General features: G+C 38.1%; 1 protein-coding gene across 10 annotated transcripts in view; it reads left to right on the plus strand.

The window, feature by feature from the left end:
* Positions 1-4,525: 4,525 nt before the first annotated feature.
* LOC106069276 (uncharacterized) overlaps positions 4,526-22,027 on the plus strand; it is a 29,505-nt gene continuing 12,003 nt past the window's right edge. For 4 of the 10 annotated variants that reach the window (XR_008778979.1, XR_008778978.1, XM_056036034.1 and 1 more), the window contains exons 1-15: positions 4,527-4,702; positions 6,293-6,611; positions 7,994-8,066; positions 11,504-11,541; positions 13,159-13,275; positions 14,080-14,262; positions 15,129-15,285; positions 15,702-15,763; positions 17,802-17,927; positions 19,262-19,291; positions 19,936-19,962; positions 20,073-20,153; positions 20,376-20,425; positions 21,344-21,372; positions 21,750-21,773. Coding sequence is in view for 8 of the 10 variants with exons in the window: in XM_056036034.1 (XP_055892009.1) it covers positions 6,538-6,611; positions 7,994-8,066; positions 11,504-11,541; positions 13,159-13,275; positions 14,080-14,262; positions 15,129-15,285; positions 15,702-15,763; positions 17,802-17,927; positions 19,262-19,291; positions 19,936-19,962; positions 20,073-20,153; positions 20,376-20,425; positions 21,344-21,372; positions 21,750-21,773 (1,071 nt within the window). In the remaining 2 variants the exon portion in view is untranslated. Of the gene's footprint in view, positions 4,703-6,292; positions 6,612-7,993; positions 8,067-11,503; positions 11,542-13,158; positions 13,276-14,079; positions 14,263-15,128; positions 15,286-15,701; positions 15,764-17,801; positions 17,928-19,261; positions 19,292-19,935; positions 19,963-20,072; positions 20,154-20,375; positions 20,426-21,343; positions 21,373-21,749; positions 21,774-22,027 lie in introns of all 10 variants that reach the window. The other 6 variants (XM_056036038.1, XM_056036037.1, XM_056036039.1 and 3 more) reach the window with 6 other exon arrangements.

Consider the following 22,027-nt stretch of genomic DNA (forward strand, 5'->3'; position numbering starts at 1 on the left):
ATGACACTATAAGTGCCCAAGTTTTAAAAAGGCTTGGCAAGTTTATTATTGTCTTGGATAACTATACATTGATTAGTGTAGGCTAAGTCAAGCTAAGCTTCACACTAATTAGGAGCTCTTTCATGAGGTCTTATATAATTTGTAACACAGTCATATTATTGTGTAAACGTGTCGAGCTGTTTTGATCTCTGGGGGGGGGGGGGGGGGGGTATCGTCTAGCTTACACATTGTAGACCCAAGTGATTCGATTTATACTTTTTTTTTTTATAGTGTAATATGTTTAGAACGGGATTAGTTTAATCGGGAATTAAAGGTATATTTTAATTCGAACAAACATTATCAAATTATTTTCTGAATTTATTATATGTTGTGTGTGTTGGAGCGAACCGCAATTTAAGGCAGCTGAGTGCGAGTTTTTCAACCAGCTCTACAACTTATGAAATTCATATTCCAGTAGGCCTATGTGACTCTTTTTTAAGTCTTGTTTTACTATTTCTTGGGTGTCAGTAGATTTAAGTAAGACTGAAGACCGCATCACAAATAAAGGGATAAGAGACAAGGTTAAATTACTACAGCAATTGGAGTCACGATGACCTGCTGACTAGTGTAAAAACAAAAACACGCAAAATAAAACTCTATAATATGACTCTAAAATGTATGGCCATATTATAAGGTCTTCGTGGCAAAGACCTTCCTTCAGGGAACAGTACCAAGAGAAAAAAGAAGAGGCAGACAGAGAAAGCGATGGGAAGACTACATAAAAGAATGTACGGGCCTGTCATTGAAAGAAGTTCTAGCCAAGGTAAAAGGCAGGAATGGATAAAAACGGAGAAACAAATCAACGGGCGCACTACTCGGTGTCTGCTGCTAGTAAATGTACAGTTATTGTCCCTGATAATTTTTTATTAAAATCAAACAAAATATAACACGATGGAAACGAAAAAGTTATCTCTGAAATTTTGTACAATTATTTATTTTACCTGAAACACAAAAATCAATTTTTTTTTTAAATTAGCCAATTAGTTAATTAAATATTGGTAATATATTGGTATCTCAAACAAGGGAAAGAAAGTGTACTTGACTGAAGTGGTGGTATAAGTTGATTTGGTTTCCTTATATTAGGCTGCCGTCTTAGGCTTAATGAACACAAACATGAAATAGAAACAAGAGATAACTATACAATCTTCCATGTTCATAGACTCTTCGCTAGCAGATTTTTGTTACTACGTTGGCCTGAGAAGGCCCATTAAAAAAAAAAAAATTTAAAAAGCGATCACCCAATTACCGCGCTCTTTCTCTCCCTTTCCAACTGGTTCAGACAACTGATAGGACCTATATAGCGTATTGAGAACGCTAAAAGCATGAAATTGCGCTAAACAAAAACAATATGGTAAAAAAAATATTTCTAATCGCACAGATTTATTATTGTTAGTCTAGATCTATTACACAAATTAATTATATGACTGATCCCAACTAATTAATACACATTAATATAAGCTTTGTTTTGTTTTTTTTAAAGTATTTTTAATATTTCGCTTGTTAAACAGTTAGAGTTTGTTCTAAACCTCTAACAGAAAACTTACATACTGTTTGTTAAAAGGTTTAAAATTACTTATTTGTGTAATTTTCCAAACGAATAATTGTTTTTTTTTCCACTTTATTTTCCAAAAGATAAATTGCAACGAATTTTTATGGTATCACAGCAAATGTAAAAACTTTATTCAGAAATTGTTCATAGTTCTTGCTTTTATTTGCTTGTCCCTTTTCCTGCACTAGACGCATGAAAGTCCGCATACAACCCACATGGGCTTACATCTCACACGAAATGCCTGATCTCCCAAGTTTTGAAGGTCAATGTCTTTATTTACTAGTAAAGTCCAACAGTTCTGGGACACATACACACACAGACGTTTTTACGTACGGTGTCAGTACTCAGTCATTTTGTGTGTGTATGTGTCCATTAGCGAGTGGTAAAAAAAAAATCAGTTTTTCATGTTCATTACAAGGTCGAAGATCCAAAATTATTCATAGTTAATGATTTTGACAGATCAGCCTGAAGTCCTATTGATCTGATGTTTTTATGATCTCTATCAACTGTGTAAAGTTAAAGCCTCTTACAAATAACAACATTTTTTTTTCAAAAAAGAGGTGTGGAACACTAAGCATCTATGACCTCCACATAAACAAGTTGGGGGCGAGGTGGATGAGCAGTAAAGGGCTTGGCTTCCGAACCGATCGATCTCGAGTTCGAATCTCAGAGAAGACTGGGATTGTAAACTTCGGGATTTTTAGGACGCTCCTGAACTGACCCAACTCTAATGGGCACGTAACATTAGTTGGGAAAATTAAAGACGATTAGTCGTTGTGCAGGCCACATGACACTCTTGCTAATCGTCGATCATAGATTACCTTTACATCATATGCCCTATAGATCGCTAGGTCTGATAAGGCGTACTTTTTTTTTTACATAAACAAGTTACAAAGTATATATTAAATTCATTTATTAACTGGACTCTTTAGACACAAAATAATTTACTTCATGGAAGTGTGCGCGATTAGATTTCCTATTCATCGGTTTTGAGAAAATATCAGACACAATATTGATAGCCTTGACTACGACATGTCTGCTGAGAAGACAAATAACAGTACTAACAAACTCTGAGGTATGCCTATAACAAGGCAGTGACACTGGGGAGGCTGGAAGTGACACTGGGGAGGCTGGAAGTGACACTGGGAGGCTGGAAGTGACACTGGGGAGGCTGGAAGTGACACTGGGGAGGCTGGAAGTGACACTGGGGAGACTGGAAGTGGCACTGGGGAGACTGGAAGTGGCACTGGGGAGGCTGGAAGTGACACTGGGGAGGCTGGAAGTGACACTGGGGAGGCTGGAAGTGGCACTGGGGAGGCTGGAAGTGACACTGGGGAGGCTGGAAGTGACACTGGGGAGGCTGGAAGTGACACTGGGGAGACTGGAAGTGGCACTGGGGAGGCTGGAAGTGACACTGGGGAGGCTGGAAGTGACACTGGGGAGGCTGGAAGTGACACTGGGGAGACTGGAAGTGGCACTGGGGAGGCTGGAAGTGACACTGGGGAGGCTGGAAGTGACACTGGGAGGCTGGAAGTGACACTGGGGAGGCTGGAAGTGACACTGGGGAGGCTGGAAGTGACACTGGAGAGGCTGGAAGTGACACTGGGGAGGCTGGAAGTGACACTGGGGAGGCTGGAAGTGACACTGGAGAGGCTGGAAGTGACACTGGGGAGGCTGGAAGAGACACTGGAGAGGCTGGAAGTGACACTGGGGAGGCTGGAAGTGACACTGGGGAGGCTGGAAGTGACACTGGGGAGGCTGGAAGTGACACTGGGGAGGCTGGAAGTGACACTGGGGAGGCTGGAAGTGACACTGGGGAGGCTGGAAGTGACACTGGAAGGGCTGGAAGTGACACTGGAGAGGCTGGAAGTGACACTGGAGAGGCTGGAAGTGACACTGCGGAGGCTGGAAGACTACGAAAACTAAAGAAAACGTAACATCAAAGACGTTTTTTTAAATGTCAGTCAATAATTGGCATTAAAAAAAGGTTCGTTACTATCTAGTTCTTCTTTTTATTCTTCTTTGTCATTTTTCTAAGACTCTTGGAACTCTAGACCTATTTAAACAAATTTTGTCTGGCATATATACATTTTTACATTCCTATTATGCACGGGTTAGTAGCGAGGCCAAAGGTCAAGCACACCGGGAAACTCTCCCATATTCATTTTCTGCACCACATCAGCCGTGCAGGTGTCAGCCCTAAAAAAAAAACGACATATAGAAGAACGGTGTGTAGATAGTGACATGTCTGTTGGTTCTTTCTTCCATCCCCACCAGCGGCCAATGCAATTGTCTTGGTCCATAGGCACCCCAATAGGGGGTTCTGTTTTGATTCCCAATCGATCTTCTTCTCTAACGACCGTTTCCAACCGAGCGCCACGATTAGGCTGAGAAGCATTGCCCGGGTGGTAGTAAGCTCAAATGCTTTAATAATGTCTAATCACACGAGAAAGATCAAAAAGGCCTTGCCCAAACAATACTAAAAAAAAATCCATGAAAGATCAGCAGAGGCGATGGAATAATAAAGCGTGCTGTTGTGAAAGAGTCAGCAGTGGTGTTTCCTCCTTCCTTCCCACTTAGGTCGAGTAAAAGGAATATATGGCCCCTAACCCCTTAGCTTTATGTACTAATCTAAATACTATAACGTCTTAGGAAAATGCAACGGCGCCTGATGCCCAACCTGCGACCGCTGGTGTGTATCAAGGATTAGCCTCTTTAGTCACACAAGAAGTTGCAAAGGGAAAAGATCGTCTCTTGAGACGTAAAGTACCACAGAATGGCTTTTAATTATTTTGTTACTTTTGGCTTTTGACAAAAAGCTATCATTGTGAACGTAAGAAATACACAGATTAAGTTTCGCACCATGAATCAAAACGTTACTTTCTATACACCAAAAAAATTACATTCGAAAAAGAAGAAGAGGAAGTGGAATCGAAATCCCGGCATACTCGAAATGACGTCAAAATTCAACAAGGACGTCATCAAGGCATCCTGAAAGAGTAGCAGAATTTCAACATGGCGGTGGTGTCCCCTTTGCTTTGTTGAAAGCTTTTTCATAGGCAGTTGATTCGGTAAATGTTTACCGATCAAGGCCTCTCAGAACAGTCTGTCAAGGTAATCATAGTGTAGTGATATGTGTAGCTCTTAAGTTGTTTGCTCTGTATCCTACGCTGCATTTTTGGGCAACACCCGTCTCCTGACCTAAGCCTAAGCCTTCTAAGTCTAAGTAAGTAAGTTAACTAGAATCTAAATCTAAGTACTTAACTTAAGTAGAGTCTAGATCTAATTATCTATCCATGTAAGTCCTCGTTCGTCCTTTGTCCTCGACATGTCCATGAGATTGGAAGATCTAGTATCTAGATTATTAGATTATTTTGATTTTACAGGTTATTAGATCTATATAGGGAACTGAAAGATTTAATTTTTTTTACTATTTTAAATTATATCATTATACATTTACTAGACTCTAGATGAGCTAAAGTCCCACTAGCGATCTCGGCCTACTACCGCAACAGCTACAAATTTCTAGATCTACTAGATTCTAAATCTAGCATTCAGCTAGAGGCAGGGGCGAACTGGGTGTCGAAATCGGCCTGGGCATTACCATACGTCATGATACGATTCGGCCCAAAACTGATTGCATATTTAGATCTAGATCTCAATATTTTATGTGTAAAACTGAACGAAGGTATGCAAACGTGGATTTCAATAACGTTTTGTATTTTTATATTTAAATAGACTTAGGCAGTTAGGCCAGGGGCTATAGGAATTCTCAATTTGAATTTGTAATCTATAGTGCAATCGCAATGTTAATTAGTCTATTATATTATTTTGATATAATTTCAAGAGTAAAACATAACACTTGATGGCTGCCTATTTGTGTGTTATGCGCTCTGGAGTGTCGTCTCTAGTTAACATTTTAAATGAGCTGTGGATAGAATTAGAAAAGACCTATACTCGAGATCTGGATTACAAATTTAATGATTATGAAGAAAGTGCACTTCTTTAATGAACGCAAAAGGTGAAAAGATAGAGATGATAATGTCGAAGCAAAAATGTTTAAGCAAATAGAAAATATTTGTAAAAGACTGCTTTGGAAACCAACTGACAACACATCTGACCTTGATCTAAATCTAGAGTAAATTCCAGATTTACTTTTAATTTTGTCTCGACGGCTAGACGAGGAGACAAATGAAAGGAAGTATCGACAACGCTTGTCTCTTGATGTGACATATGACACCACTGTGAATGACTTTCTATACAAGTCTAGGGAGGGAAATAGAGACTGTCCAAATCTGATCTTTCATTCTTCACTGAGCTCACTTTGAAAAGGATAGGGGGGAGAGATGGGGATCCGAAGTGCTCCACTCTACTTCAACATAGTCCACTGTAATCCTACTAATGGTCAGTGTCGCCGTTGCTATAATGGTTGTAGGAGCTTAAAAACCTGTTTGGTAGACACCACCTTGAAAGTTGCAGCCACATCTGGTGAGTTGGGTGCTAGATCTAATCTCTAACCAATAAATTAGGCCTACTACCAGCAACCGCAAATGCCAGCAATTGTTTGAAAGATTATGTTCTTTGATTTAGTACACAACAAGTTTCCTTTACAGAAAGTTAAACAAAAACAACAAAAAAAAAAAAACAACTGTAGATAAAAGGGAAACAACTTGCTTTTGACTAAAGACGTCTATTACATTTCAGCTTCACTTTGGAGATGCATTAGTCCACCGACTAGGATCTTCATTCTCTATTTCTTGGACCTTAGCCTCTTGACATTACGAATGTCACTGATGACATCAGACTTACACCACCGCCGGAAATAAGCTCACCACCTCTGCTCCCTCGACCATTCCTCCCTTCAGGCAGTTTGCACCCTCTTCCCGCCGGAATCTTTGCAGCCAAACTTTCCCTTCACTTCAGTAGCCGCCTTTTCAGACTCAGCCAACATGAGCAAAAGTTTTATGCTAAAGAGGCATACCTCCCCTGAGTCAATGATCTCACCAAGGACTCCAGAAACCAGGTAAGCTAATCATTGGTAAATGAGACTAAACTGTAAAATAACTGTGAAGTCAGTAGCGTATCAACCCCAGATACTAATAATGACAAACAGAGTCCATTGAGGGGGTCATTTGTTTTACTTTTAAGAAACTAAACGTATTGATAGCCATAAAAAAGGGAGATAAATTGGAATGTTTTTTTTTTTTTACAATTCCTCTATTCAGCTTGCGAATTCATCGGCTCAGAAAATATTTTAAAAACGGGATGGACACGGTTCTCGAAAACGGCTCTAACGATTTTCCTGGAAATTAGATAGCAATGTTTATATCTTTGGGAAAAATATCACAAGCTCAATGGCCACACTGATAAAAACCTTTACTTTGATCGTTATAGTTTTCTAAATCTTCTAAAATTGATTTTAGTCTTGAAAATCTCGGCGGGTTTTTTTCCCAGCATTTAGACTCTAGTCATTAGAGAGTTAGAAGAATAAATAGATGTACTCGCCCAGTCTTGTCATTCTGGTTCTAGAGACTTTTAGTCATTTGAATCTTATGTACACTAATTAGATGAATAAAGTCGCTTAACCGGGATTTTGTTTTCGTTGTTACGGGGAATGGGTGCGGGGTAAAATATGTTCCATTTTTTAAAAATCTAACATTCATTAGTTATTAGCGAGTAAAATATTCGCTCTTACAGAACAGTCACCACCTACTTAAATAGGGTTGTCTTATTTTTTAAAAGTATTTGAACTATATTTGTATATTTGTCAATGGACTGATACACACAGTAGGATTCCAATAGTTTGTCTTGATCCATCTTGTAGTTTATAAAGGGGGACGAAGTGTGCACCTACAGAGTGAATGTATGACAGTTAACAAGCGTTCTGGTCTGCCAGCATAAAGAATACTTTGATTAGCTCCAAAAATATATAGACCTGGTCTTTGAACTTGAAATAAATCCATGGGATTTGAGCTTCAACCCTCAAGTTAGAGAATTAAAAGATCAGCACAACTTGAAAAGAACTAGTCTTTTTTTTTTATTGTTGAATCGTACAAAATATGAGAATGGGTTCTAGAGTATACATAGTTCTAGAGTATACATAGTTCTAGAGTATACATAGTTCTAGAGTATACATAGTTCTATAGTATACATAGTTCTAGAGTATACATAGTTCTAGAGTATACATAGTTCTATAGTATACATAGTTCTAGAGTATATATAGTTCTAGTATATATAGTTCTATAGTATACATATACATAGTTCTATAGTATACATAGTTCTATAGTATATATAGTTCTATAGTATACATAGTTCTATAGTATATATAGTTCTATAGTATACATAGTTCTATAGTATACATAGTTCTATAGTATATATAATATCTAAATGTCTTTGAAATTCCAGAACTAAATCCTTGCCCAGAGACACTACTTCTCTCTACGGCAGCCACTACCACAGATCTGAATTTGGCTTGGATGTAAGTAGGATTGAGGAGGTCATTATTTACATTAAAGCTTTAGAGTTATATAACGAATATGAGATGCTATGTACTAGCGTGGCAGTGATCAGGCCTCGTAAAACATGGCCTTCTTGGTACCCTACTGACAAACATTATTATGCATGGCCTGCTTGGTGCCCAAGAGACAGGCATCATAAAGCATGGCCTGCTTGGTGCCCAAGTGACAGGCATCATAAAGCATGGCCTGCTTGGTGCCCAAGTGACAGGCATCATAAAGCATGGCCTGCTTGGTGCCCAAGGGACAGGCATCATAAAGCATGGCCTGCTTGGTGCCCAAGTGACAGGCATCATAAAGCATGGCCTGCTTGGTGCCCAAGTGACAGGCATCATAAAGCATGGCCTGCTTGGTGCCCAAGTGACAGGCATCATAAAGCATGGCCTGCTTGGTGCCCAAGTGACAGGCATCATAAAGCATGGCCTGCTTGGTGCCCAAGTGACAGGCATCATAAAGCATGGCCTGCTTGGGTGCCCAAGTGACAGGCATCATAAAGCATGGCCTGCTTGGTGCCCAAGTGACAGGCATCATAAAGCATGGCCTGCTTGGTGCCCAAGTGACAGGCATCATAAAGCATGGCCTGCTTGGTGCCCAAGTGACAGGCATCATAAAGCATGGCCTGCTTGGTGCCCAAGTGACAGGCATCATAAAGCATGGCCTGCTTGGTGCCCAAGTGACAGGCATCATAAAGCATGGCCTGCTTGGTGCCCAAGTGACAATGTTTAAGAAATAAATTGGAAACAACGCGATATACCTAAACGCTCAGCCCACACTTTGTGACCAGTGGTAGTAGGGCACTAGCGGATCCAGAACTTTGGAGTGGGGGGGGGGGGCGATTTTTTTCCAAACCCTAACCCTAACGCCCAGTAAACCCTAACCCTACGCATAAACGTGCACACACACACACACACGCGCGCGCACACACACACGTATATATGTATATATATATATATATATATATATATATATATATATATATATATAAATATGAGAATAAAAAAAGCAGCATTTCTCAACCTTCGGCGAAAAACAAAACAACTGGGGCAGCGCTATAAGGTTCTCTGGTGAAGTTCGGGGCGAAGCCCCGACGCCATAAGCGTTTACTTGCTTTTTTAACTGCAGAAACGCATTCTCCTGACAAGTACAGCTCATTATTCATCAATGGAGTTCGGGCCGAAGCCCCGACCCCATAAGCGTTTTCTTGCTTTTTTGACTGCAGATACGCATTCTCCTGACAAGTACAGCTCATTCTTCACAATGTAGTACGGGGCGAAGCCCCGACGCCAAAAGCGTTTTGTTGCATTCTTCTCTGCAGAAACGCATTCTCCTGATATCTACAACTCATTACCCATAAATGAAGTTAGGGGCGAAGCCCCGACGCCAAAAGCGTTTTCTTGCATTCTTCTTTGCAGAAACGCGTTCTCCTGACATCCACAACTCATTACCCATAAATGAAGTTCGGGGCGAAGCCCCGACGCCAAAAGCGTTTTCTTGCATTCTTCACTGCAGAAACGCATTCTCCTGACCTGAAGCTCATTATTCATACTATTAAAAAACGACCTTTCGAATAATGTTGTACTTGAAAAATATTCTAATTTGAATTTATAGGCCCATAATACATTGCAAATAAAACCGATTTGTTCCTTGAAAAGATAGGATACCCCACGTATTTAGATTTTTGTTTTGAGGATCGCTGCCGAAAAAATACTTATTCGATAAATATTTTTCAAGAAAACTCTAGTATAAATTGTGAGTTATAGTCCCAAATTTATTTAGCTAGAAAAATATCAGATTGAAAAGGTTGGGAAAAGGTGACTATAAAAACGTTATTTGAGTTTAGAACTCATCTCAATCATGACTCTTATACTGAAAAATTTCGTTTGAATTCTAACTTTTCCAATGCAAAGTCTTTCTTAAAATACTTATGATAACTTCATGTGAAATTACAAAAACTCTGTCTGGAAATGGGAATGGCGGGAGTGAAAACGATTAATCCTCGCTCCTTTACTAATTTCTGCTAAAGATTGCATTTGGCATTAAAGAATAGGTATGGGGCGACTCGATATAAGAATTTCATTTATAGTATATATAAATTATATTAGTGACAGATTTTTTTAATTTTGTAATTTCTTAACTATAATACAAAAAGAAAAAGTATTGATTTGTCCGATGGGGGAAATGCGATTGCATGTATCGCCCCTCCCACCTGGTACAACCCTTTTTCATTTAAATTTACTAATGATACAATTTGAGATTAGAGTGTGGTAAGACATATATACAATGGGTCACATATCAATACGTAGTTTATATTATATAGATATTCAACTAATTTTATTCACAAACTATGATTCTCCACAAAAATAGGATCGCCCCCCCAGCACTCAGGACTAGAGTGGGGAGGGCAGTACATGCAATCGCCCCCCCCCTCACCCCACCGAATCGGCCAAAATACCAGAAAGGGAGAAACATAATATAAAATGTATATATTAATTCAACTAATTTTGTTCACAAACTATGATTTCTCCATAAAAACGGACCGCCCCCCCCCACTCAAAGGGTTTAGGTGGGAAGGGCAGAAGAGGTATTCGTCCCCCCCCCCCCCACCAATCGGCAAACAGGGAACGACATAATATAAAGATCGGTTAAAATATCAATAACAAGTTACAAGGATATAGATATTTAATTGATTTGTTAGCAGGCTGTGATTTCTACCAATAAATTGGACCGCCCCCCCACTCGAAAGTGTAGGGGGGCGGGATTGATACCATCGCCCCCTCCCGACCCCACCAAATCGGCCAACATATTAGAGGGGGGGGCGAAATAATCTAAAAATAGGTTGAAATATAAATAATTAGTATATATTTTAAACATAAGTAATAAATTCGTATACAAATTGTGTGAATCCTATACTAAAGTTCGTCCGCCCCCCCTTCGGGGGGGATCGGCCGAGTGGGGGGGGGGGGGCGATCGCCCCTACCGCCCCCCCCTTGATCCGCCAGTGTAGTAGGGGAATTATATATATAGTAGTCCATTACATTGTCTGGGTTGAGCTTTGGACTTTTGAAACTAAGCCCACCTTCATGTTTTCTTTCTAATTGTAATGAGTTTTGACAAATGTTTATATGGTCGAATCCGTCCTTTGTTTTTTCAATGCCAACGGACTTTACAACATGACCAAACAAAATTAGACGAATAATTGATTGGTAATTAATTCATAAAAGAATTCCATTTAAGATTAGAGTGTTTTCAATATTTGTTGTAGCCCTAACGAAAGAACAGATTTAAAAAGGCCCCATCTAAGAAGATCATGTATTGTGCCAATTATTTATTAATGAAAATGGCTGGTTCAGTTGTCTGCTTTAGTCTTCACTTTTCATTGTAACAAGTGTCTTCTTTCCAGGGCTCTCTTTCACGATGTCCAGTTCATGACAGTCCAAGGTAAGCCAACAGTAAACTTGTGTCCGTGTAGCTATCAACTGAGTCTTCACAACACTGAAACCAACACCACCTTTTTTAAACGTCTCCTCTATATTTGCCAACTGGGAACATATTTCATCCCATCACAAAGTTTCAACTTCTCTAGACATTCTGTGTACGATTCATTGTGTGACATTGTGGTGGCGCAGTATCTAAAACAAATATGACTATACAAACCTTTGATAGTATGTGGTGAAGATATTTCTAATTCCTCTTTGAACATTATCCTCAGCATTAAAATGTAGTTGTTTTTTACCCGTTTGGTTGGACTACAATTAGATGTAAATGTTTTGTCTTTAAGAACAGTTTCGGAATTAGTTTATATATCCAGTTGATTAACAGGCATGTATCACTAATGTAATACTTTTCTTCATACCCATATCAGAATAGATTAGATGAACAAAGTTAAAAAGCATACATTCCAATGATTAGTTTCAATAGATCAGTGTAAACTCTGAAGAAATAAACTGCTAAACTACTAAGTTACTATACAGTACTTATTAAGCGCGTACCTCTGTTATGAACACTATAATACCAGATAAACTAGAATATTTTCATATAGTTTCAAAAACCTTTATTAGTACGGAAAATAGAAAATTGGTAATAAAACTGGGAGTAGATAAAGGGCGTTTTGGCGCTGGGCATTTTGGCTTTAAATACTTTAGCCGCTTTATCTGGATTCATTTTATTATGTGTTTGACTGAATGTTACTTATCTATATCTGGCATGTGTTTTTGTATTCAAGTGTATAATGTATGTAAAGAACAAAGGTTACTTTGTCAATTAGATTTTGGAATGAAGTTTGTTGTGTAATTATTTGCATAGGCTTATCACTAACATTAATATGTGTGTGTGTTTTGATATTGTCCAACAACAAAATGAAACAATCGATAGAACTTTTTGTTCACACGAAAATGTTTTTTTTAATGTACGGTATCTCTAACTAAACAAAAGAGAAAACTGATGCATGTCATGCTGTGTGTTTCAAAAACCTGATCAATAATTTATGGGGGGTGGTGGAGGCATCATGGTAGGAATCGAACCATTCATACATTTGTAACTTTGTTTCGGATGTTTCATCAGAATTGAATATTATTACATCCTAGCCCAAACCTCCCACGGGATGGCGGGAAAAGCCGGCGGGCAGGTTTCTAACCCAGGACCGCCGAGCCGACAACCCTGAGCACATTCCACACGCCCAGGCAGCCATCAATAGTTCGCAATAGGAAATAGTTATTACAACATTTTGAGGCGGAGAGAATGTCTACTACATATATACTTAGTACAGTACAGTGAAAAATAATGTTTAGTATAAAAAGTTTTGTGTTTTATAAATTATCGTCACAACTTCTTGTGTAAAAGCGACTCACGCCAAAACGACTGAGCCAAAACGTCTCGTACACATAGTAAAAGGCTTAGGCCTAGATATGTTTATTGAGTTTATTGCCTTTCAAAGTAAAATAATGCAGTTGGTTAAGATTTCATTCTTATGGATGAAATTAAAGCCGAAACAAAAGGAGAATTGTAGGTCTATACTGTGACACCATTTCAAACCTCTTTTCACGTTCTACTGTCCAGGACTGTGACAACTTCGCCCAGACTGTCACGAGACCCATCCTACCACCAACTGACCAGTAAAATGTATTTCAAACGTCTCAACACTATTCAGAACTGGAATACAATCTACACTTCCAAGTAAATACCTTCAGTCCACGTCTATAGCTTAGTTTAGAGCAGGGTTACTCCCTTAGTCTAGCCCTTAACACCCTTGAGCTTTCGCTGGGTATCATTGCTGATGCTTTTGCAACTTCATACCATCTATCTCAGTCTTCTACTGTTTCCAGTCAATTTTTGAAAATTGAGCTCGTCCCAATAGTTTAGAGCGATTGTTTTAGCAAGAACCTGGTCATCTTTTTTTTTTTTTAGCAGGGACGATACTAAATATGTCGTCAATAAGGCCGATTATAATAATTAGGACTATTTATCTAAATCACCCACACAGTCAAATGAAAAACACACTCATTTATGCAACATTCAATACTTAAAAATTAATTTACAAATCATTTAATCTTGACTTTAAAACCTAATTAGAAATTAATTAGTGATACAGCCTGTTAATATACCGTTAATAAAATAAATATTTATATCCCCATTATTGCAGTGAAATATCTACACTGAGTTTAAAAGAAGAAACTGAATTAGTTAATAATATAATAATACTTGATAATATTATTATTAATATTAATGTTTAGATGTTATTGCTGACATTTTGTTTATGTGCATGTATTTGTTGTTAGAACTTATACTTCTTCCGCTTGGCATGAAAGCTCATATTATAATTGTATTGACCCTCTGTAAAGTGAGAGTGTGCTGTTAAAGAGTCTGATGTACCCAGCGTCTAGTCTTGGCCTCGCTTATTAAGTCGTTTGTGTACTTTAGTGTAATATTAAGCGTATAAATGAATTATTTAAGCTATTTAAGTTATCGTGTGTGTCCCAGAGTGCCAGGTTATCAGATGATGGAGACAGACATTGGTGGACCCAGCTGTTTAAAAACAACCAGCAAGCTGTCAGGCACATGTAAGCACAAGGATTTGAAGAGGAAAATGGTGTTCGATCTTCACAAGGAGGTCAAGAAAGGTGTCAACACGACTGTTCTGGAAGAAATATCTGATATGGATAGGTCAGTCAATGTTCTTGTAGGTCTTTAGAAAACAAAGATGGCGAAAAAAATACTTTTATTTCTATTACTAATATTTGTCCTGCTTATGCTTTGTGTGACCAAACCTCGAGCCTTAATCCAAAACCTGATCTTTTCATTTCTTTACGGGTAGTACTGTAAATACTCTTCAGCAGAAAAATATTTCTTCTCAATGTGACTCAATTCCTTTATTTACAAATAGCCATTATGAACTTCGTTTGACTAGTAAACTAGAAGATAATGGCTATGAAATCTTTCAACTATTCCCTGTGTTTAGGAATTTGGCATAAAAAATACAACAACACTTTTGAGACAGTTTAAGTTGCTATCTTGTATTAGTATGTTGAATATTGGATGAACATCATTATTACGGTGTGGAGTTGATACATTCCAAATTGTTTAAACCTTTTCCCTTGTTTCTGAAAAAAGCCAAAGTGTAGTTCTAATAAAACAATGTTTTGGTTCGTTCATTAATTCTGATCATTTTAGATTTGCCTTCTGGTGAATTTCGAGTCGATACAAGTAGTAAATTACTCGAGTTTTAACTTCATTTTAATTTTGTAGTGTCTGGCCTGTTCTGAATGTAGGATTAATGTATCCCTCCTGCACATTATCTCCCTTAGTCTTTCTCACGCACTTTGTCCTCTCTTCATCTTCTTCCTCACATTGCCTCCCCCTTTCCTTCCATCCCATTCAGCCTCTCTCTCTCTCTCTCTCTCTCTCTTGATCCCAAATAATTTATCACGCTAAAATCAACAATTTCACTCTCTCGTTCTTAACCATAAATGATGATAAAGTGGGTACACGGTTTATAAGTGGGTCGAGTGTAACATTGAGCCTTGTTTCAGAATCACTGACATCTGCATGACAACGCTCAAGTCAATGATGGACTCCAAGAAACACCGGAAGTACCTACATCACATGAACAACAACGCTCTGCCTCGCGAGATTAGCTTTGGGCAACGCTCTGGCTGGTATCTGGACGACCTGACCAATAATGCCGAAGTAAGCGTCGGGGTCATACAGATGACCACTAGCGTCTCTCTGTGTGTGTATCAATGTACGAGTGTCACTGTCTGAGTGTCTGAATGTGTGACTGACTCTATATGTCTTTACATGTGTGATATATTGACGACTTGACCAACAGTTTCTATATGACACCACAACCTTCTAACGTTGGGTTACTTGTAGTTTTAAATGTATGGTATCGCCTTTAATTTTTTTTTCTGTGTTATATCTTCCAATCCTTGGTAAATTCTTTCTGTGCCAATATAGAAGACATTATTTGTATGCATTTTGGCTTTCCACTTCAGTTTGTTATGTTGTCATTAATAAATTATATCTTAGGAAGAACACAAATCTATTAGCTGCACATTATTAGTTCAAGTGAAATTGATAATTATTTGATTTTATGTTTGCAGTTGGCCAAAAGTAGCCTCCGTCGTAAAGATTCTTTGCTTGGTGTGGGTTCCAATGTTAATACGTAAGTAGACGTTTTGCTTTGTTCATATGTATCATGATAGGAGTCACTCTGAGAGCCCGTTACATTTTGAGACTATAACATAGGCCCAAACTATCTTATCCTGCTCGTGACGTGGTACAGCCCCTTCATACTTCTAGCCGCAGTGTAACATGAAGCTGCTTAGGTGAGGTTCCATTGGACTGAACGATTTTTGAGCTCATGCTGGCCGTTTACAGGCGGCTAAAAAAGTTGGACAACGCTGTTTTAGACTACTAAATTTAAGGGAACAAAAATCTTAATAAAAATACAAAATATAGTTTAGAATTTTTGTCTTAGTGGACAAATGAAGACATGTGTATTTATTTTTGTCTTAGTGGACAAATGAAGACATGTGTATTTATTTTTGTCTTAGTGGACGAATGAAGACGTGTGTATTTGATTGTGTCTTAGTGGACGAATGAAGACGTGTGTATTTGATTGTGTCTTAGTGGACGAATGAAGACATGTGTATTTGATTGTGTCTTAGTGGACGAATGAAGACGTGCGTATTTATTTTTGTCTTAGTGGACGAATGAAGACGTGCGTATTTATTTTTGTCTTAGTGGACGAATGAAGACATGTGTATTTATTTTTGTCTTAGTGGAGGAATGAAGACATGTGTATTTATTTTTGTCTTAGTGGACGAATGAAGACATGTGTATTTGATTGTGTCTTAGTGGACGAATGAAGACATGTGTATTTATTTTTGTCTTAGTGGACGAATGAAGACATGTGTATTTGATTGTGTCTTAGTGGACGAATGAAGACATGTGTATTTATTTTTGTCTTAGTGGACGAATGAAGACATGTGTATTTATTTTTGTCTTAGTGGACGAATGAAGACGTGTGTATTTATTTTTGTCTTAGTGGACGAATGAAGACGTGTGTATTTATTTGTGTCTTAGTGGACGAATGAAGACGTGTGTATTTATTTGTGTCTTAGTGGACGAATGAAGACGTGTGTATTTATTTGTGTCTTAGTGGACGAATGAAGACGTGTGTATTTATTTTTGTCTTAGTGGACGAATGAAGACGTGTGTATTTATTTGTGTCTTAGTGGACGAATGAAGACGTGTGTATTTATTTGTGTCTTAGTGGACGAATGAAGACATGTGTATTTATTTTTGTCTTAGTGGACGAATGAAGACATGTGTATTTATTTTTGTCTTAGTGGACGAATGAAGACGTGTGTATTTATTTTTGTCTTAGTGGACGAATGAAGACGTGTGTATTTATTTTTGTCTTAGTGGACGAATGAAGACGTGTGTATTTATTTGTGTCTTAGTGGACGAATGAAGACGTGTGTATTTATTTGTGTCTTAGTGGACGAATGAAGACGTGTGTATTTATTTTTGTCTTAGTGGACGGATGAAGACGTGTGTATTTATTTGTGTCTTAGTGGACGAATGAAGACGTGTGTATTTATTTGTGTCTTAGTGGACGAATGAAGACGTGTGTATTTATTTTTATCTTAGTGGACGAATTAAGACGTGTGTATTTATTTGTGTCTTAGTGGACGAATGAAGACGTGTGTATTTATTTGTGTCTTAGTGGACGAATGAAGACGTGTGTATTTATTTTTGTCTTAGTGGACGAATGAAGACGTGTGTATTTATTTTTGTCTTAGTGGACGAATGAAGACGTGTGTATTCGTGTATTTATTTTGTTAGTTTCGAACTTTCCCCAATGCATTACTTCCCAGTCCTGTTGATGAAAACATCCAAGGCTGGAACTGAAGCTCATTGTAAGTAAGTGTAACCACAGCCCCAAGCGCATATCGTCAGGCATGTCCAGAACAAAGGTCCTTTGTATGTAAATCATATTACAATATTTCTTTGAATCTGGTTTGTTCTCACACACTTATCCCCCCTCCCTTTTGAAGTATGAACAACAAAGACAACAATGGTAATTTAGATGAGTGAAGTCACTCTCGTCATCTGTGTGTATGTGTGTGTGTGTGTGTGTGAATGTGAGTATGTATGCGTCTATTCAGACCATAGTAACGTGTTGTACTCTCCAGTGTTCTAACATATTTTATTTACGCCTTCCCCCCTCCGTTGCTTACCCAAGTTCCTGTATACTCCAGGCGTGCAGCCAAAAGGCCAACTGAAAATGTCGGGACAGTTTCAGTATTGGACAGTTCCAAGTAAGTCTGTTAGAAGATAGTCGACCATAAAAAGTAAAAGCTACATATGAGGTACACTTATGGATTTAGAGTTACACAGACACGTATTTAGGGGTGGCGAGTTGGACAACCGCGTCAGGACCCGTAGCCTAAAATTCCCCGCGATAGAAAGAACCTTTAGTAATCGCCAGCTCGTGATGCTAATAGTAGTGGCAATGTACCGCAGTATTCCACTTTAAACTGGCGTGGTGGAATTTTCTGGAAAAAGAAATCTCATCAACTGTAAATTCAATAGTAATGGTACCTGCAGAAGGTTGTACGTATATTTTTTTACCATGCTAGAGGGAGACCAGCCCGTGAGCGTTGTGGTAGGTATATAAAAATATAATTGCACTTACGAATCCTGTCGGTCTCACAAAAGGCACACTCCCAGGGGGCCCCACTGCTTAGGCCGCCTCTGATTTTACATAAAAATGAAGGAGTTGCATGACTTGAGCTTGTCCTGTTTAAAAAGAAAGAAATAGTCGAAAACTCAAAACTTAAACTCAAAGAAATACTTCAGAGCAGACGTACGCTTGGTCCTTCCAGTAGAACACTAAACAATGAACTATGCGTACGTAATGTAAAGTAACACTAGCACTATGTAAAGTAACACTAGCACTATGTAAAGTAACACTGGCACTATGTAAAGTAACACTAGCACTATGTAAAGTAACACTAGCACTATGTAAAGTAACACTGGCACTATGTAAAGTAACACTAGCACTATGTAAAGTAACACTAGCACTATGTAAAGTAACACTAGCACTATGTAAAGTAACACTAGCACTATGTAAAGTAACACTAGCACTATGTAAAGTAACACTAGCACTATGTAAAGTAACACTGGCACTATGTAAAGTAACACTAGCACTATGTAAAGTAACTCTAGCACTAACAATAAAAAAAGCTAATTAATGAAGATCTTGTTAACGAAGTAGTCTTTAAGGTTGCCTGGTCTTGTGGTTTGCGCGCTGGACTGTCGTTTGGATTTATCGATGGTCCCGGGTTCAAACCCTGCCCGCTCCCATCCCCCGTCGTCCTGCGGGAGGTTTGGACTAGGAAGTAAACTATCTTCAACTCTGAAGGAACATCCAAAACATGTAAAACATTTTACAAAACATTTTACAAGGTCATCTGAAGTAGAGTTTAAATTTAAATTTAAATGGTATCAGTTTTTCAGTATCAATTTTTTCTTATTGCTACTTAACCTGTGTTACATCTTTACAAACTATGAAATACTTGAACAGAATGACAGCAGATGTCTCTAACTAGAGAAGACCAGTTTCAGTCTTGTTTCATATTTTTGTTTTCAGGACGAGAGGTCCGCGTATGAGTTATATCACGTAAGTGTGCCACTTGCTAATGTTACAGTAGTCATGAATGAACAAACAAACAAAATAGAAACAGCAAACAAATTCTTGCCGTTTAACAAATGACTTTTCTATTATATTAATTGAACTATTTTAAATCTTGTGTACATAGAAATAATAGATTCCTCCAAGTTGGTTATAGCAGCCCCCTTGGTGGTTCTTTATAATTGATTCGTTTGCCTTTTTTTTTAATGTCATTTGTCAGTGAGCCAGAGTTAGTGAATCGGTTGTCAGTTAGCTAGAGTTGTCAGTGCGTCAGAGTTGTTAGTGAGTCAGAGTTATCACTTAGGGATAACAGATAGTCAGATATCAGTGAGTTAGGGAAATCAGTGATTTAGAGTCAGGTATACATTGAATGTCATTGGCAATTGAAATCTTATCTTACCATGATGAACAAATTTAATCTATTCAATCAAAATGTTTTCCTGTATGCTGTGTGTTTGAGAGAGAGAGAGAGAGAGAGACAGACAGACAGACAGAGAGACAGAGAGAGAGACAGAGAGACAGAGAGATATATACAACAGATATAAAAAGTGTTAGAATGAAAAAAGTGTGTACTTATGTGATGTCTATATTCTAAGCATTATCTTCTGATGAATAAATTATCAACATTTCAGAATACCTGGCATGGGACGAATACTTCGGTAAGTACATAGATACTGACATACATACATGTCATTTGACAGTGACATCAAAATATGAGATTTCTCTCTGTGTGTCTAAACACACTGACACCGTACCCTGATCAATGTAGATCTGATGTCATGCTCCCAGAATCCACTGCCACCACTTCTAGTACTGCTCTAAAACCTGCGGGGACCAGCAAACAAGCCAGGTCTGTATATTAGAAGAGTCAATTCAATCTTTTATTACCGTCTATCCGAGTTGTTGTTGTTTTTAACACGTCACTGATAACATCCTAAAATAGACATTTGTCTAAGCACTGAAGAGTCTAACGAGAACAATTCAAAGATGTCAGCGTGTGCTGTTATTTTTATTTTTGATAGAAATGAAAACTAGTTAAAAAAATGTTTTGAAACCATTTTCTGATCGACAGGACGAAAACAGATGAACGACCTGATAGGAAACAAATTTCAGTTGGTGCAGGTAAGTGACCTACTTTAGGTTGACATGGACTAAATACATAGAAGTACAACTGTAACACACGGTACTGTCATTGTTTTAACACATGGTACTGTCATTGTTTTAACACGTGGTACTGTCATTGTTTTAACACACGGTACTGTCATTTTTTTAAACACATAGTACTCCCATTGTCTTAACACACGGTACTGTCATTGTTTTAACACATGGTACTGTCACTGTTTTAGACCTGCATGATACTATCACTGTCTTATCACATGGTAGTGTCACTGTCTTATCATGATAACGACATTGTGTTAAACAAATGCTACATCCACCGAGTACATTGCTTACTACAGCCACTGACTCGAGTGCTACTGTTCCTGTCTGAATACACAATATTTCACTGACCTGTCTGAAACACACACACTATTTCACTGACCTGTCTGAAGTCACAATATTTCACTGACCTGTCTGGACCGCGAAAATTATTTCACTGACCTGTCTGGAGCACAATATTTCACTGACCTGTCTGAAACACAATATTCACTGACCTGTCTGGACCACACTATTTCACTGACCTGTCTGAATTCACACTATTTCACTGATCGTGCTTATGATTCTGTCACTGTTTTATTACGATCTCTTTTAACCTTTTTCTTAGAAAATTTTGGGATTGAACTTACTTTGATGATGAGATTTTATGATATCAATATATAGATCATTGTTCCAAGCAAAGTATTAGGAAGCCTTGAACTGTTTTTGAGCTAAATAGTATTTTGTTATTTGCCTATATACCCATGTCACCCGGCGTGTTTTCTCAAAGAATTCACACAATAGATGTTCGAGTCTAGCTGAAAATGTTCTTTTTCTAGTTTCTGACTTTAGATAAACGTCAAATGTCAACTAAACATTGGTGATTTCTTGCTTTGTATGTTTCAGCTGACGCCGGAGCTGCTCCTGATGACGCAGTAAGTGAAGCTCTTCTTGAACAGAGTTTCATTAATGTTACTATTGTTACTATTAATAGTATTTGAATTAGAGTTGTGTTCCTTGTTCAATGGGAGGGGGGTGTAGAAGTGGATGGGCAGGAAGAGAGCGACCACACTGTGTGTGTGTTAGAGACGAGACAGTAGGGCAGACGTGACCAGGTCTCTAGGCTACATCATTGAGGAATTTCTTTCACCGATGACCTGGCCATAGACCGGCTTATTTACTTTCTACGTTACTTGTACTACAGGAAGTCTTTAAAACTATTTGGTGTTTTTTTACTTCTTAAAATAAAATTTTAAAAATCTTTCACACTAATTATTTTTGTTTCTTCTTGTCGGTTATCTAAAACCAATAGTACCGCCGGAAATCCAACACTGATGTAAGTATTCAATGTTTGGAAGTAATGTGTTAGATCTGAACTAGTGTGAAGATATGTGTTTGGAATGTACTAGAAATATGTCTTTCAATTTTTGTTTTAGACTATTGTAGTTTCAAATATTTAGAATCCAAATGGTGTGACAAGAGAGGGTGCTACGGAGGCGGGGTCTCTTTTCTTAGTTTTTGAAGGGGTGATCATTGTGTTGTATTTGCCTTGTGTAGTTATAAAGGCATATTTGAATATTAAATGCATTA

Source organism: Biomphalaria glabrata, chromosome 7 (genome assembly GCF_947242115.1).
Source record: "Biomphalaria glabrata chromosome 7, xgBioGlab47.1, whole genome shotgun sequence".
Taxonomy (NCBI): domain Eukaryota; kingdom Metazoa; phylum Mollusca; class Gastropoda; family Planorbidae; genus Biomphalaria; species Biomphalaria glabrata.